The sequence below is a fragment of the Echeneis naucrates genome, chromosome 20 (assembly GCF_900963305.1).
Source record: "Echeneis naucrates chromosome 20, fEcheNa1.1, whole genome shotgun sequence".
NCBI classification, from domain to species: domain Eukaryota; kingdom Metazoa; phylum Chordata; class Actinopteri; order Carangiformes; family Echeneidae; genus Echeneis; species Echeneis naucrates.
Window position 1 is genome coordinate 2097374 of NC_042530.1, and position 16871 is coordinate 2114244.

Below are 16871 nucleotides of genomic sequence, written 5' to 3' on the forward strand. Positions count from 1 at the left end.
TTAAAACACTGATAGTCTCATAAAAAAAAATAAATAAAAATAAAATAAAGAAAACTGTGTTTACGAGATGTTATGTAGAAATAAAGTTATATTGTTTCTTTGGGATGTAAACAGAAGTGAGCAGACAAACGAGGAGTAAAATAAGCTCCCGAAGGCTCATTTTAAAGATCCTCTCTGCTAGTCCCCTCCTTGTTAACCAGAAAGATGGAAACGATGATAACATCTGTCCCATTCAAACTTCTGAAGCCTGAAAGATGAAATTTCTTCGGGACTTCTATACTTAAAAAGTGTCAACCTTGTATTTATCTGATCATTTCTCTGTTGCAGGTTTAGCCTTCGAAATGAGTCCAGCATTCGTGTGTCGGTCTGAAAAGGAAAGATTTCTTTCTCCTTGTGAAATTGTAACAAAGCAGCCTCCCTGCAGGCATCAAAAGTTTTTCAGATTGTGATTTCGCCTCTTGTACATCAAGTACAATTCTCAACTTTGAAAAAGCTCCTAAACAAACTGAAAATTTCCACTATTAACAGAAACTGTGGACAGCGTCTATGCAGGAGGCTACACAGCCAACAGATGCGTTTTGTTACAGATGAATGTTGCCGAGCACGAAGGAAACGGCAAAGAAACGAATGACGCGGATACAGATATTCGACAGGCTTCACTCCTCTAATGAACAACAGATGATAAAAAGGAAGAAAGTCCACAGCCGGCGTCCTTGACCACATTGATAAGAGCACAATTGAGTGGCAATGCCAAAGCGGCAGTGTGTGGGGGGTGGAGATTATTGGTATCAGACCATCAACACGTGCGTTTAAAGTTACATGAGGACAAACGTGTTTGTCTGCTGCCCTGCGGATGTGTTTACAGGAAGAGGAAGAGCAGAGATAGCAGAAAGAAACTCACCAGGTGTCACTCAGGACTATATCCATGCGGTGAGAATTGATGGTGATGGGGGGGGGGCAGAGCAGGCAGGAACGATGAAACCTTTCACTGTCACCAACCCATAATGGGGCAACCAAGATGGCTGCGGCATCACGCTGCGTGCAGACCGTGTGTATTCTCCCACTCCCTGAGCAAAGAAAGTAACTCTGCTGGTGCCGTCAGCGACTTCAATTGTGCAAAGATCTCATTGAAGTTCACGTGGTAAACGCCAAGCATATGCCCCCCACGAGGAGGCAGCTAAAACTTTCATGAAAAAAAAAAAACAAACAAAAACATTACACTGATTCTGCAGTTTGAGTAGATTCAAAATTAAGATCTGGATCATCCAAGGGGACCAGAATCCATAACTAAACTTGCAGATTCTTCCCTGCGAGGCGATGATTTATTTTAGTATAATTTTGCACTCTTTAGTCATCCCGGTTTTACACAGCTGACGCTACTTCTCTGGATGCCGACAGATCATGTTAGAATTTAAATGAAAGGCTTTATTTTTCTGAAAGCAGCGACATCTCTTCTTTTACACTATGTCAACATGATAAGCGGTCTTCATTCGAGATTAAATTTGCATGTAACGGAGGTAGAATGAAATAATAAAAAAAAAAAAAGATCACGATTCTAGCACACATGCTGTGCCAGAAGCATCATCCTGGTGGAAAACGTGACGGTTGAAATTTGCATTTAGATTACTGTGGTAATAGAAAAACCACGGTGATGAATCTTGGTCTGAAAAAGAGACTAATGTGGTTGCATTTGGAACAAAATGCTTAAGTTAAACGTTCGGGGCAAATCCGTATGAAGAGATGTGTAATGAAATAATCATAATAAATCTATCATCATTAAAACAACAGCTAAGCCACAGCGATTAGCATGTGATAATGAGAGAAACTGTCCTCAGCCTGTCTTCAGCCAAACAGCTTCCACCGCTCAAACATTGCGATGTTGGGTTGTGAAATATTGTTTTCTCCATGCGTGCACATAAAAGAGGCGGAGTTATCGACATCCAACCAATAGGGAACATGGACGAGTCTCCTGCGGAGCGGCTCACTTCACCAACAAAGAGTGAAGAGTTGACAAGTTTAAGAAAAGCAGCACTGCTTTTCCAGACTGCAGCTTATAGACACAGAATGTAGAAGCTTCTGATATCTGACAATCTGTGAATTCCTTTAAATTTGCCACGTCACTCCTGCACTATTTAATACTTATGGCCAACTCATCTTAATCAGGCCTATTTATTTATTATTATTATGTACGTACATATTCTTGTAATAATCCAGTGTTGCTCTCTACTTCTATACCAGAGTAGAGAACGGGGACTAATCAGTATTTCTGATTCTGATGTCTGACTTCCTGCACAGAAGCCCTCAGTTATGGCCTGAGATGTCAAGTGTCCTGGGAACACAACAAACCCATTCAATGTGTGGGACTGTAGTCTGCCTGTTTAACTTTCTGCATCGGCTCCAGATTAAAAGTTCTCTCCTCATCTGAATTGGTGTACCGACGTCAACGCTCCTCTGAGTATCTCTGGACTGGTGAAGCTGACAGATGGATTTCAGTCCATCTGATCAATCTATGCGTCTCATATAGAAACGTTGTCAAACCTTATGAAATATCTTCTTCTCCATGTAAATGCCACACGTTTGTCCCAAATGACTTACAGACGGCAGGAGATGCATTCCCCCTGCGGTATTCCAGGCATGAGAGACGTTTGCCACACACCGCGACGAGTGCTGATTGTCATATTCATGAGAAGCACATTGTTGTCAACTGCGCATACCGAAAGGGCTTAATTTGTTTTCACTTCTCCCCCTCGTCCTCCAGTCGTGAAAGTGACGGCTCCGCGGCATCACAGCCACTTAATTAAGCATCACCAAGCCTCGGGACATGCACACTTTTTAGAGCTGTCTCAAATAATCAACTAATAAGGCGTTCATCGAGTGAGAATCCACCCATCGTTCGCAGTCTTTTCCGTGGAGGGGAGAATGTAAACAAAAAGAATGAAACAATTGAACACGAGCTGGAGATAATTTATTCATCATTAACTTATTCTGTACTTACTTTTGAAGTGGAGGAGAACTTTACACTGCAGCACAGCACGACAACAAGATGGCTGCGACTCCCGCTTACATTATCCAGCGTCTGCCGTTGACACAAACAAGTTCGGCGAGTTTGTAATTTCTGCACACACTGGCAGGGATGAACTTGTTGCACAGCAGAACTCTTGCAGACTGGCAAACAGCGCACTGTCAGATCACATTAGCAACCAGTTGACTGCGAACGTGGAGATGTTGGCCCCATTTAAGGCCTCAGTGGTTAACAATCCTGAGGAGCTTACGAGCCATATAAGATCACATAACTGCCGGCTGGGGTCGACGCGGAATCTGTCACCGGGTGAAAAGCCTTCTGATCTTGACTGTCGAGCATGAGATGCACTATCAAAGCTGTTGCTTTTGAATGTATAAGTGGAGACGCAAATGCAAACGAAAGTAAAATAAAATAAACCCACTGCAGATGAGGAGAAGGGTGAGAAACTGCATAAAGTACCAGCTGCACACTCGGTTAAAATAAAGATTGGCACCTTTGAAAATGCCACAGCAGTGAACATGGCAGGTTCTTTTTTTTTTTTTTTTTAATCATTAAGCGCTATTCAAAATTGTTGAGGCCACTACCCCTCCTCTCTGTCTTTCCCTCTCTCTAATATCTAACTTATTGCCATCTGCTCAGCTCGGGTATAAATCTGCGTGCAGACTGACTTGCTGCCTAAGCTTTATCTGTTAACATTTAGCAATGTCTAATTAAGCGAAAATGGAAAACGGGCTGGCTGAAAAATGCCACGGTCAGATAATGACAGCCCTAATAGTTTGGGATATACGTCTGTCACAGAAAACAAATGCACTTATTACATCAGGGTAATTAGACGAAGACAACAGCTGTAATGGACAGAAGCCGCTCATTTGTGATTAAAGAGGCCGACCCGCGGAACATCCGTTGCTTTCCCGTAAAGTTTCAGATGCGCTCACGACTGGTGAAGGTCAAAAAGGGCAAAACAAGAAAAAGAACTTAATCCACTCGCTCTCACCTACTGAGGCTTTGATGAAAACCTACAAATACTGAAAATGTTCTTTTAGATAATCAGATAGAAACAGCGCTAATTAACTGCGCAGCATCAGTTCTGCAACACTGAATCAGGCAGGCCTGCACAACAACAACAACAACTGAGCTGTTGATTGCCTTTCTATAGGTACAACTTGTCACCCCGGTAGAAATTAATCACTAAGGTACATTTCTGTGCTGCTCACTGTGTGCTTGCTGACAAAATAATTTGCCCAAAAGGTATATAATTAAGTTTGTGCTGCAAAGAAGGCACATTCTCCCCTGGCCAGACATCACTGTCCTGCTGCTGAGAACAACAGCAAAGATTTGTTTTTTGTTTCTTTTTGGGGATGTTTATCGGCTGACTTTAAGTTGTGCACGCAGGACTACTTTCCAAAGTTGGTTTATGAACTTCCAGCCTTCAGTTTTATTTAAGTATTGAACTAAAGTTGAGACATGAAACTGTAGCGCCATAATAAATTGTTTGCCCAGAAATAACAGAAGAACAGCTGACAAGAATGTCGACACATCGTTCGACACTTTTTGCGCGTAAAATTCACTCAGCGTCCAAAATTGACTTGCAAATGCTTCCAGCATGTGCAGAGTAAGATATTCAAAGGGACCAATGACTAGATGATACTTGGCATATCCTCCAAATGTGACTTTTGGCCTTCAAGTTATCCCATCCTTTGGGGATTTAACCCATCACTGAATTTAATGCACTGTATTTAAGGGGCCTCTCGCCTACTTTTCCAACTGTGGGGATAAGAGATGCATTAAATTGAGTAGTTTAAGGGACTCTTGATTTAAATTGTATTATGGATTACAGAAAAGACATTTTAAACTGGCTCATTTTGTTGGTTCTGCAGTCGAGTGCAGTATCCGCTGACTGCTAAATAACCTTTAAGGTGGTATCAGGAGATTTGTGGCCCGACTAGATTGTAGTTTTTTTTTTTTTTGTGTTTTCTTTTTCTCAAATCAGACTCACATATTCGGGGGGGGGGCATCAATGCTTTGCTGCAGCACTTCTGGAAGAATGGTAAATTACAGTGTTGTCAGCGCAGAGCCGTCACCAACAAATTATCTCTTATTGATTCTTCGACAAAAAGATGGGAGGTGCTTTGTTTTTTTTGTGTATTTTTATTTTTTGTCGGAGAATAAAGAAGCACAGTTGCATTTACACTGCTGGAAATTCACCCTTTATGTGACATAAACAAAGAAAATAATAGTTTGCAGAAGGATGTTTTAGATGATTATACTTTTCTCACCCATGTTATAGCCAATTGTGTAATGAAAGACTCCTTCGTTTAACAAAAAGGATTTCAAGCAGAGAGGAGTGTTTATTTCCCATGATGCTTACTTTTCATTATGTATGCCCATGAAGTTGTTTTCAGTCATCCACAAACTTTTTTTCACTAAATTACTACGATTTTTTTCCCCATTACTTGTAATGTAATAATGAGGATTTTCTCATATCCCCCCCCGCATTGTGAGAATGTTTTCTTCTCACCTAGAGAAGACAGAGCTCTTCCCCCTCTTGCCTGTCTTGTTGGAATCTGACTTCCCGTCGATAACCTCAGTAAATAGTTGACATTGCCTTCAGCACACTTTAATGACACACTCTGTAACAAAACAACAGAGTTCAAAATTCACCCCCACAGTCTCTCCTTTCTTAGTTCAAACTGCAGTAAGCAGCAGGGGTGGAGGCGCTATCTGAGTTGGCACTGCACACCCCGTCGTAACAGGCAAAACGAGATTCACCCCCACCGTCAATTCGGCCGGTGGGTTCCCCGTCAAGCTGTGTGCCGACAGTTCTCCACGTCGACACCTTTTTATTTTAATGCACAGCCATTCGGTTCAGATCAGAGAAACAGTAGCAGATCTGACTGAAACAATGGGAGCCAGGCATCGGTTTTCAGCCGCTCCACCGTTTTTGTTTTTGTTTTTTTTTGGAGGGGAGGATTCTTTTCTTGTGTGTGTAATGTGTCAGATAAACTCTGGCAAACGAAGGTTATTGAGAAAAATCCATCATTCAGGTCCTTGGCGCCTATCTGAGGTTTCACATGTCTTTTTCTTTTTAGTCATAACTTTTCTATGGAGCCATATCTGTTGCATCATAATCTTGTTGGCAGGGAATACAGACGTGTTCGCACCAGAGACAGCTGAGTCAGTGCGGTGCTTCTTTATTGCCTCGGGCCAGTTTTGTCGCTCTAGCTAAGCTTTCTATATCTTTGGGGGGAAAAGTTCATTTTTCTTACGGAGGCAACCTTCGGTCAGTAGGACACAGAGCTAATTTATTTTTCAGCATCACTGGATCATTACTACATCAAGGTGACGCTCTTTCTCAGGCAATGTACACACTCAATGATATGACAGCTTCTAATTGGAAAAAATTGAACTGATGAAGGTGCAACAACAACTCATGAAAGGGCTTTTTGTATGCTGCAGGAATAGATTTTGAAAAGAGCCAACTTTCTTTTAAAAGCAGTCGACTGATTTATGACTGAGCCAACTTACAAGGTCATGAGTTACTTTCTTCAAACACGTCAGTAAACATATTCGGCAGAGTTTCTGTAACAAGTGCTTTACGCCTGACGTTGTGGCAGCCGTGCAGCCTGTCCTCCACTGCACACAAGTGCAATGAAATATGTACATTTCGTTTAAAATCAATGCTGCTGCCTATACCAGCCAGGAGTTTGTGTCTCTCTTCATTCTTATTTTATTTTTTTTTTTTGAGCAACTTGCCTCCGACGTACATAAATAGCTGCAAAAAATACGTATTGGTTTATAAGCGGAGCTGGAATGCATGACTGCACAGCAACACTGTGACTGAAGGCATTCAGTGTAGACAAAGATGGCTGAAAGCGGCGCAGGTCTGGCATTATCCGACCGGTGATGAATATCTGCTTATTCACAATAGATGGCCATTAATGAAGAGCTGTTTAAGCAGGCAGTCACAGGGTCACAACTTAGTTGGAATGTCTACATGCTTGAGAGCTGTCTGTCTGGATGACAGCAGCTGCCGGCGCACCGATGGCACTCTGCAGCTAACTTGAGGCAACGGTGCTGCTTCTTTTCATCTTTCATCTCAGTAGCGGCGCGTCTTTCTCTGCTCCAGAATAAGATCAGACGTGTCTCCAGACTCTGAATATTTGTATCTGTCAAAACTTCAGATGCCACGATGTGATGTGATAAGACACGATGAAAGATGGCTGTGCGACACTATCAGATATAGGTTACTTCGGGGCGGAGGGGGGTATTTGTTTTTTGTTTTTTTCATTATTTACAGTCCATGGTTGTGTCGTTTACTTTAAAATGTGGCATGACAGTGAAAAATTAACAGGCCTGAGGAAACAAATTGTTGAAATGCATTTATTAAAATCAAATTTGATGTGCATGTGAAGTTTTAATATATTGATAATTGTAGGAATTTTTGTAAAAGGAAATGTGTAATATCCAACATCGCTCTCTCCCGCCCCGATGCCTTTTATTGAAAACAAACACTGCATTGGGCCGGGTTTAAACTGGAGCTGCAGTCTTTGGCAGGAAGGTGTCCAAACGAAAACGTAGGAGTGATGGATGACAGATTTCACACATGTGTATATCTAAAGAAAATAATGTTACAAGTTTTGGATTTCTTATTGAGGCAAACCAAACCTTGTCTCGTTTGCTTTCATTGCTGACTTCCTTCTGCTGTCACTTGTCAAAGCATTTCCAACCCAAACGCTCCATATTTCTGTAAATGCAGATGTCTTCATGAAATTTCTTTGGCAGTTATTCAAGTTTCTAACATTGTATCTGCTGGCTGTCTGACTTGATTTAACATGTGTCAAACTGAACGAACAAAAGAAAGAGCAGCCAGCACACCCCCAACTTTCAGAAGCTACTTATATAAATACTGTAAGCCCCGGTTAAAAAACTATTAAGTTCATTAGCTTCATTATTGAACTGGGAAAATGCAGCTTCTGAAGTCGATGTGAAACGTTTGGCTTGGAGAAAGAGACCGTTGGAACAAGATTTCTGGCCAATTACTGGTCAACAAACGGGTGTAATTTTGGGCTGTCATCAGTTTACTACCAGAATTAGCAGTCGCAGTAATCAGCGGCTGCTGATGTGACAGCTGCATTCGTCATTTTTACTGGCAAAAGAAACGGTCAGCTCTGGGCATCTGAATGTTTGTACAAAGTCCTCTGCTGATTAGAACCAGAGCCCAGGAGCTGGAATTTGGCAAATCTGTGCATTATTTTAAATCAAGGCAGGTGTTAAAACGCGCGGCCATTTTTACCAGCACACACAAACAAATCCACATTCAAACACTTTCTCTGGCAGACAAGTGGAAAGCTGCACAGATGAGTTACGCAGGACGAAGCATTATTTCACAGCACTGTCAATTTTTGTGAAAAGTTAGTATTTTATGTTTCAAACTAATTATAAGATTCCTTCTGGACAAAAACAATTTCTTCTGCTGTCCAAAGTCTTCTTTTTGGTAAAATTTACTGAGGGCACTTTTACCCAAAATGACCAGAACTTCCTGGTTCTGCCGACATAGCACTTCAGCAAAGTAAGCATCAGAGAACATTTATCACAGAAAGAGCCTTGGCAATGAGAGAAGCTGCTATTTGTCACTATTAAAAGAATGTTTTGGCTTACTGTCTTAGTGTTCTAATGAACTCAATGAAAGATAGAGATGTTTTTCAGGAAAAAAAAGAAATCTATGGGTCAAAAACAACAACATAAAAAAAAAAAAGATGCTGGCATTCAATAGTGTTATTCCCTCTTTTCAACCAACAAGGTTATTTATGACTGAACCACATTTTCAGGAAAGGTAAGAAATTTAAAGCGCCGTGTTGGTGGTGAAAAGCCCAGTGATGTATAAAAGGGGATTAGAGGAAAAACAAAACCACAGAAACCATCAATATTAAAGTATAAAAACTTTTGCCCAAAGGTTTACGATACCTGCATCTGATGTGGAACCACAACGGGTGAGAGCTTTATCATTAAACTGCAGATTGAATCACAACAGTGACACAACAACAGGTGACAAAAGAATATATGATAAAATAAACCAAATAAATAAAATGATTCAATTCCTGGTAGGAGGGCCCAAAGTAACACATTTGGCTCTCCCCAGACATAATGTGTGTGGGACGAGGAAGATGAGTCATCACATCATATTAATGTTTTCATTGTTCAGAGAACAAAAAAAGTTTTGTACACAGATTTTGCAGAAGAGCAGCCGTGTGGTACATATTGAAGGAGCATCACATCCACCATGGTGCAGTGTCGCTGTTTCACACCTAGACGTGCGTTAAGCTGCCTGTTGGCTGAGGCCAAACGGCATCGCAAAGGAGTAAACGTGCCCCGGGAACCAACAGAGCCATTTCATTCACCATTCATTACTCCAGTTGTGTTATCACCCACACATGAGGTGTTCTTTGATAATTTAGCTTGACTGGCCAGCTGTGTTGTTACTCCCTTTTTCATTACATCGCCTCCACCTACACCTCTCTCCTCCCACTCTTCCCGTGAAGAGTTCCAATGATAGTATAGGCAGAGAAAAACCAATGCCTTTGCTTTGATTTCCTTCACCACCGCCCGCCACCCGCCGCAGTGCACATATTTTCTCCTCAGTTCGGTTGAGGTCACCGTTTTCGATCACTGAGGTGACAGCACTGAACATCAACACATCTGTTATGATGAGGAGGGCCTTCACCGTCACAATCAGATTTTGACAGCAATAGAGAGGCTTCAACTGCTTTTCCAGTCTGGTGTTTTCTTTTCTCATCATTGCAGAGAATTGCTAATGGTTGGACCTGCAGGTTTAATGTGCATGCTGGCCATAAATCGGGCAGATAAATGCAGAAGCATTCATCATTTACAACACAACTACTACTTATTTTGTGCTTTTATTTCTACTGAATAAATTACATTTCAGAAGAAATCCCAGGATTTGTTGTTTAAAAAAAAATTATCCTGCATTTCTCCAGAGGCTCTTATTTCAAGAACAAAAGAACTAGAACTTAGGAGCTGTGTTTTCTCCCACTAAAGTCTCTCTCACAAGATCTTTCTAAAGCCTGAACAACAGCCCTGCAATGCATGCAATCAGAATTGATTCAACACTAATGTGGGTTGAGGACATTTATCACCTTGTAGTGTGGCGGTCCCTGTCTGCCAGGTCACCATCCTCAATTTGTTTTACTGGTACTGTTGGAGAAAATAGATGAGAAGTACTAGCTGTCACTTGGTTGGTATGTAAGAAAATGCTCAAAGTGAAACTGAATAAATTCCAATTGCTTTTTTTATTAAATGAAACTGTTAAAGCAGAAATACGGCAAGTCAGTCCACAAAAGCAGCCGTCGGTTTTCAGTCCTCTCTTTCATATCCACACACTCGTTTACATGGTGAGGCCAGTTTATGCAAAGTGAAGGTGTATGAGGAGGAGTAATGTGGACTACATTACAGAATTTATCTCCATCAGTTGCACTACTCTTACCTCTTTGTGCTTTTTTATTTTTTTCTGTGTCACGTTAAAAAGCAACCCAACAACAAACTATCACCAAATCACTGAGGAATACATACATTAAGAAACACCGTTAAAATCCAGATATTCAACCAAAACTCGGAATCATGGATAGGTTATGTTCATAAGAAGGAAAGATGGGGGAGGAGAAGAAATTCCTCTGCCTACATATCTAGCAGGATGTGAAAAATCATATGCAAAACAAAAACTTGATCCAGATGACTCATTATTCCCCTCTATTCTGGAAGTCAATGCCTACTTATTTGTTTGTCATGTTTGTGGCAGTCATGACGACAAATAACTTTCAGTGGGAGACTCCTGTGGGTGTTAATCTGCAGCGGCAGATCGGCTAGCCATATGTTCTTTGATTTTTGAAGGTGGTGTGTGAGAACGCCGTCAGCCCACTGTGTCGTGTTATCTGAAGTAGACACACGGGTCAAGGCTCGCAAACCGAAGCCCCGACACATGCTAATGAACTTATCTCATAAAATATGCATCAGGCCCTCCCCGGGCCACTCAGTGGCAGAGGCGTGATTTTGCAGGAATTATGGGAACAGTCATTTTCCATTATGTCAGGGCTAAATGAGGAGTGACCTGCGGGAGAGGCATGTCTGACCCGTGTCCAGATAGTTCCTGCCAATTTTGCACCAGGAACTTTGCAGATCAGTTTTGACTTTTAAGGTACTGTGGTGACAGAGAATAAATGGATCTGGGTGCACGGCGTAACCTTGTTGAAGTCGTCTCCATCTCGGGCCAGTGTTCCAAGTCGGTATAATTAATCAAAGACAATGATGTCAATGAGGGCCCTGGTTATGAAATTAGAGCCACGCTGTCCTCCATTACTGTACAGCTTATAAGTGCATTAGGAGGGAGAGAGGAACAATAAAACATCTGTGGAAACCATTAACATCATTCTTCATTTCAACCATTTGTGGCTTACCTTCTCTTGTTTTCAGCGTGATTAAGTGTCAACAAACAAAGCGTCAACGCTCCAGCGATGAGTTGATAACCAAGATTGCAAACAAGGTGTGAACATCAACAGTACGATAGCTGTTCATAATGAAAATCACTTCATAAATCAAGTTGGCTGTGCATTATCTCCTTTTTATGCATCAACTGTCATCAACCGCTGTTAAATTAGTCACCTGAATATGTGCACCCAAAGACAAAAACATTAAACCTGATAATTTATGCCATTCTGACATAAAAAAGTTGTACAGAGTAGCCTAACTGATGGAAGCGTGTTGTGTTTTATAAAAAAAAAGTTCTTCAGCCGTCTGTGAGTTGTCCCCTGACTACACCTGCTGATTTTACTCATGCATGCAGAATCCGCCTACATGGCATGACATGACGATGCTGTGACGTGCTGCATCCCTTCCACGCCGACAATCCGACGGTACTTCTGCTGAAATATGCGAGGACATAAAATAAGATACTGGAAGAAGGAACTAATTAAATATTCAACTGCACATCTGTGAGCTGGATTACATGTTGGTAATCTTCGGTACGAGTTTGTTCTCTCGCACAAAGCAGTCTGTCAAATGACATTCTGCAGCGAGCGGAACAATCTCCTGTGGCCGTGCTTGTCAAATCTGTTGTGCTCCTTAACGGAGTGACGCCTGAGAGACGGCAGAGCATCTTAAAGAAATCATTGTGTGCATGCTTCTTTGCACTGACATCTCATACAGCCCATGTGTCATTTTGATAAATGAACTGCCAATGCATCCGCTGCATCTTCACATGGTCGCTGCAACTGATGCAACAGCTGCACGTTTTGGTCAATGGCATGTTTTAAATTGTGTTTTTCCTCCACTTTTAGCAGCTTTCTCAAAAAGGTCCAACTATTCACACTTATTTTTGGCTTTGAGGCCGAGACTATGAGTCATTGCTGAGCAGTTTAAGCCTAAATCCAGGGGGAGGGGAGGATGAAGAATAAGAGCCGTAAATTAGCAAAAAGTCATTGGCATTTACGAGCAGCAAATGATCAACACCCCGTACCTTTTGTCTGTGATGAAAATGTGCTGGCAAGATTATTGAAACCCTAAAGCAACTATCTATTTTCTTTCTTTCAGGTGATGAGCTCCGTACATCTCTAAAAAAAGAAAAGAAAAAAAAGGGGGGATCCCACCAGATCCAGGGAAGCCGCTTTGTGGGATCGCCACACCAGGTGCAGCCCTGCTGTCCCATTCCCGCCATCACGACCTTCACAAGTTGTTTCAGCGTGGCTCAGCTCTCGTCCCTGCACTTTAACTTGGGGACCTGAACCTCACAGACTGCCAATGCTAACAAGGAACTGCCTGCTGCTGTTCCTGTGGATTGTCGTCGACGCAGGCTCAGTGTCTTCTTTGCGTCCGCCCTCGCCGCCACTGGGACGAAGCAGGACGGGGAGGGAGCACGCCAGGAGCTTGGTGGCCCCCATTAGGAATGGGGCAGCTGGATTTCAGCGGGTCAAGAGGGGCTGGGTGTGGAACCAGTTCTTTGTACTGGAGGAGTACATGGGGTCAGACCCGCAGTACGTGGGCAAGGTAAAGAGCCTTATTTTTCCTGTTATTTATGGTGTGTGAGACGTCATAAATCAAACAGTAAGGAGCTTGGGAGAAATTGAATCGTGGTGAATGGAGGGAGCGACAGAAGGACAAGGCAGGAGGAAAATAACAAGAGATCCGTAATACAGGGGAGATTTAAAAGTACTTTGCGTTTCAGCAGCGCAGCATCAACATAATATATCAGAATATTTACTTCTGACAAATGTGCATACGAACATAAAAACAAGTTGGTCTTCCCTCTTCAGCAAAACAACCAAACATGAACCCAGAAAACTATAGTTCACCTTGGGGATGATGTTTTCATATTGCTATGCAGCCCGGTGATTCCTTTAAGCCTTTAGCTGTTACTCTGAGGCTCTTTGTTACATTATTGAGCATTCTCTGCGGTGTAGCCACTGAATTAAATCACCTCCATTTACAGACAGGTCTTTTTTTTTAAACTGTGGACGGATAAATATCCTCCAGTTTCATGCAGCTCAACAATTCTGAGATTGTTTGTTTGTTTGTTTTTTTTTGATGCACAGTTCAGCTGATATTTCTTGTGAGTAGCAACAGACCAAAGTCAGAGTAGCTCTCACCAACACCTCCATTCTGGTTTCATCGATCTGACTCCAGGTTTGATATCTCCTGACTCCAATTCGCCTCTGTTCAAGTCATTAGCTGAGGGGCTTCACATACTTTATTCCTGCCATGTTTTCAATCTGGACCGCAAAACAAGACAATGATTTGTGAGTTACTGGTCAAAGTAGACGGTCTCTTCATGATTATAACTTTGAAGAAGATCCGAGCACATTTATACAAATAGAGGCAATTCCAAAAGACCAATTTGCTCTCTTGCAGTAGTACATTTACTCACTGATAGCAATTGCTGCAACATACTTATTTTCATTTTGCGCTGGCAGTTGAGCTTAATCATCTCAATCTAATGCATTTGTAAACAATAAATTCACTTTTTGCATGCGTTATGTTATAAATGCTTTCCAATGCATCCATACACACTAAAGAAACGGTGACAAGGTTGTGCTAGAGCAGCAAGCTGCACATGCCAGTGAGGTTTGAGGGAACCAATGGCATGGCAGAAATAAATTTAAGCTACAGCGCTTGTAAAACTGTCAGAACATCATGGTTATAAGCCAGGGAAGATGCTGACAGCAATAAAAAGACAGCACAGAGACCCAACAGTCTGAGATATACACATCCCATCAGACACACTTCTTTTTGTCCCACCTCAAATCTTTGCCATCTATGTTTTTAAGTATGGGATTTTTTTTTTTTTTTTTTTTATTCTTTGCTGTGGCTTAAGACGTCTGTAAGTAAACCTTGTGGGGGTTTAAGGCTAAAGTTGTAATTTGGCACTCCTAGCTTACACAGGATAATAGTAAGACTGACTTATCTGCCCCAGTGCTGCTGCAATCAGCCCTGACAAGCTTCGCTGTTTGTGGAAGTCTCGGAGGCTAAAAGTAGGGGAGGAGGGAGGTGGGGGAGAGGGAGGCTGCCGTCTCCTGCACTCTTAAATCACTTAATCCTGAACTGCGGCACTGCTTCAAAATAATTGACCGATTCTATGCCATATGAAAAGCATTTGGAGGTGTTTTCCTGGGATCTTTGTCAGGACGATCTTAAAGGAAAGTCCTTTGCTTTTGAAGTAATTGTTGCTCTAACACGATAAAAGTTGCGTTGCGATGGGAAGGGCAGAACGTTAGTGACACATCTTTTAAAGAATTACCACGTACCATCACAGAGGCCTCTTTCCCAGGGACATAAATGAGCTCTAATGGACAACGAGTGCAATTAACGATTGTCCTGTTTGTGGCAGGATATTCACTCTAAAAGTGTAAACATGATGTTCATTCATGGACCTGCAGTGTTAAAGCCCTTCGACATCAGCAGTAACATAACTTAGACGAAGGAAGGTGGAATCTAAATGTGCAGCAATTACTGCTGACCTGAGCATTAATAAGGATAGCTTGAGTTCTTTGAGGGAATAAATTGTCTCAGTATTTAAAATTGGTTTATAAACTAATGCAAAAAAAATCACCCATCTTAAGTGTTTATTGCCAGAATTATTACAAAAATTGACTGATTATCCACTGCGCTCATCTAAGGTAATGTAGACTTACAAAACAAGCTTTAAAATGCAGTTTGCTTCAGGCGATGCTGGCAGCGTCCGCTAACGAAGGCTAACGGAGGCAAAGAGAAGGTGATTTCCAAACATTTTTAATGGAAAGTATATACATTTTTATTATCCGTCTAAATTAGAACACTTGAGGGTGAAATCCAAGTGGGTCCGTTTTAACATCATGATAATATAAGCACTTCCACAGTGTTCATTTGATCCTGCTTGTGTACATCGAGAAAACACATTTTTTTATGACTGCTTGTACAGACAGCACAGTTTCCTCTTAAGATCATAAATAACATCCCAACACAAGACTGGCATGGCAGCTGCGAGTCTGTTATCTGAGCCCCTAGATCACCTGAGACGTGTAAACCCATGCTCAAAATAAAACAATATTTGGATTTATTTGTACACACACACACACACACACACACACACACACACCTTTCCAGCAATAGTTCTTTTGATCCGAACAAGTAGAAATATTAGATTAAATTTGGTTTCATCTTTACCTCACGGCACACTGAGACCCCGTGATCGTTCCGACATTAAAGTCTTCCTGAAATTTTGTAACAGTTGTATAAAAACTTGAGTGTGTCAGCAATAATAAAATCTATTTCACGAGTGAGTTAAATTAAATGCATCGCTAGCAACTGTAATTGCCGCAGACTAATTGGCACCGTCCATTAAAAACGTAATTCACATTACTAACAAGACGCAGTCATTTCTCTGTCAGCTCCGATTGTGTGCAAAATGCAAAAACAACCAGCAGAGGAGGAAAGGAGGAGGAGGTTGAACCACGGACGACGCAAGGAGGAGTCAGAGTAGCAAAGTTACGGATCAACTAGTTTGTCTATTAACTGGTGACGCTCACCTGAACGCACCGGTGCTCTCTTTTAAAGGCGGCGGCGGCAGACGTTAGGAAACAAAGCCATAAAAATTTCACTGACCTTGTGAACGTCTGTTTTCATTCCACCAGAATTTCAATACATGATGCGTCGCCTCAGTCCCCGAACCTTCAACTACAAGAGGCACTTTGGCACATTCGTCACCATAAATATATGTATTAAAAGAAAAACATCTAATGCTATTTGATGCCTTTCCATTTCACCACTAAACCAGTTTAATCGATGCAGCTTACAAGATTATAGTGCATCTATAAAATATTACCCCATCTCTGTGCGTTAATATAGTCGACAATGAAAATATAGATTTCAGCACAGTGCAGCAATAAAGCACCGCCTCGTTGCTACAAGTTCAACGACTTGCATTAGATTTTTTAGTTGCATCATATTTGTGTACATCTTCAGCACCCACTACAAATAATTGGATTTTTGCAACAAGTTAGGTCTCCCCCCCACCGATTTTTGTTTGGTCATTATTTTGTACTTCAAATTCAAAATTGCACAAACATTCATCTTAAAGCACGAACTGTCCTTGGCACTAATTACCCATCCGTATTCAGCCCTATTCATCTCTATCTGCTGTCCGGTCTATTGTGGACTCATAAGCAAACAAAGAGCTTTTTTTTTCTCTCTCTCTTCTGCAGCAACAGTCAAAAATGTGCCTAGTCTGCATTTCCTCTTATTTTACTCCAAAATAAAATATTTATTTCGATTGATCTTGTTTAATTAGACATATCCAACGCGTGCCTCT

General features: G+C 41.6%; 1 protein-coding gene across 1 annotated transcript in view; it reads left to right on the plus strand.

Moving 5' to 3' along the window:
- The first annotated feature begins 12829 nt into the window (after positions 1-12829).
- LOC115060779 (cadherin-12-like) overlaps positions 12830-16871 on the plus strand; it is a 53616-nt gene continuing 49574 nt past the window's right edge. The window contains exon 1 of the mRNA XM_029528869.1: positions 12830-13075. Within this exon, the coding sequence (XP_029384729.1) occupies positions 12830-13075 (246 nt within the window). The remainder of the gene's footprint in view (positions 13076-16871) is intronic.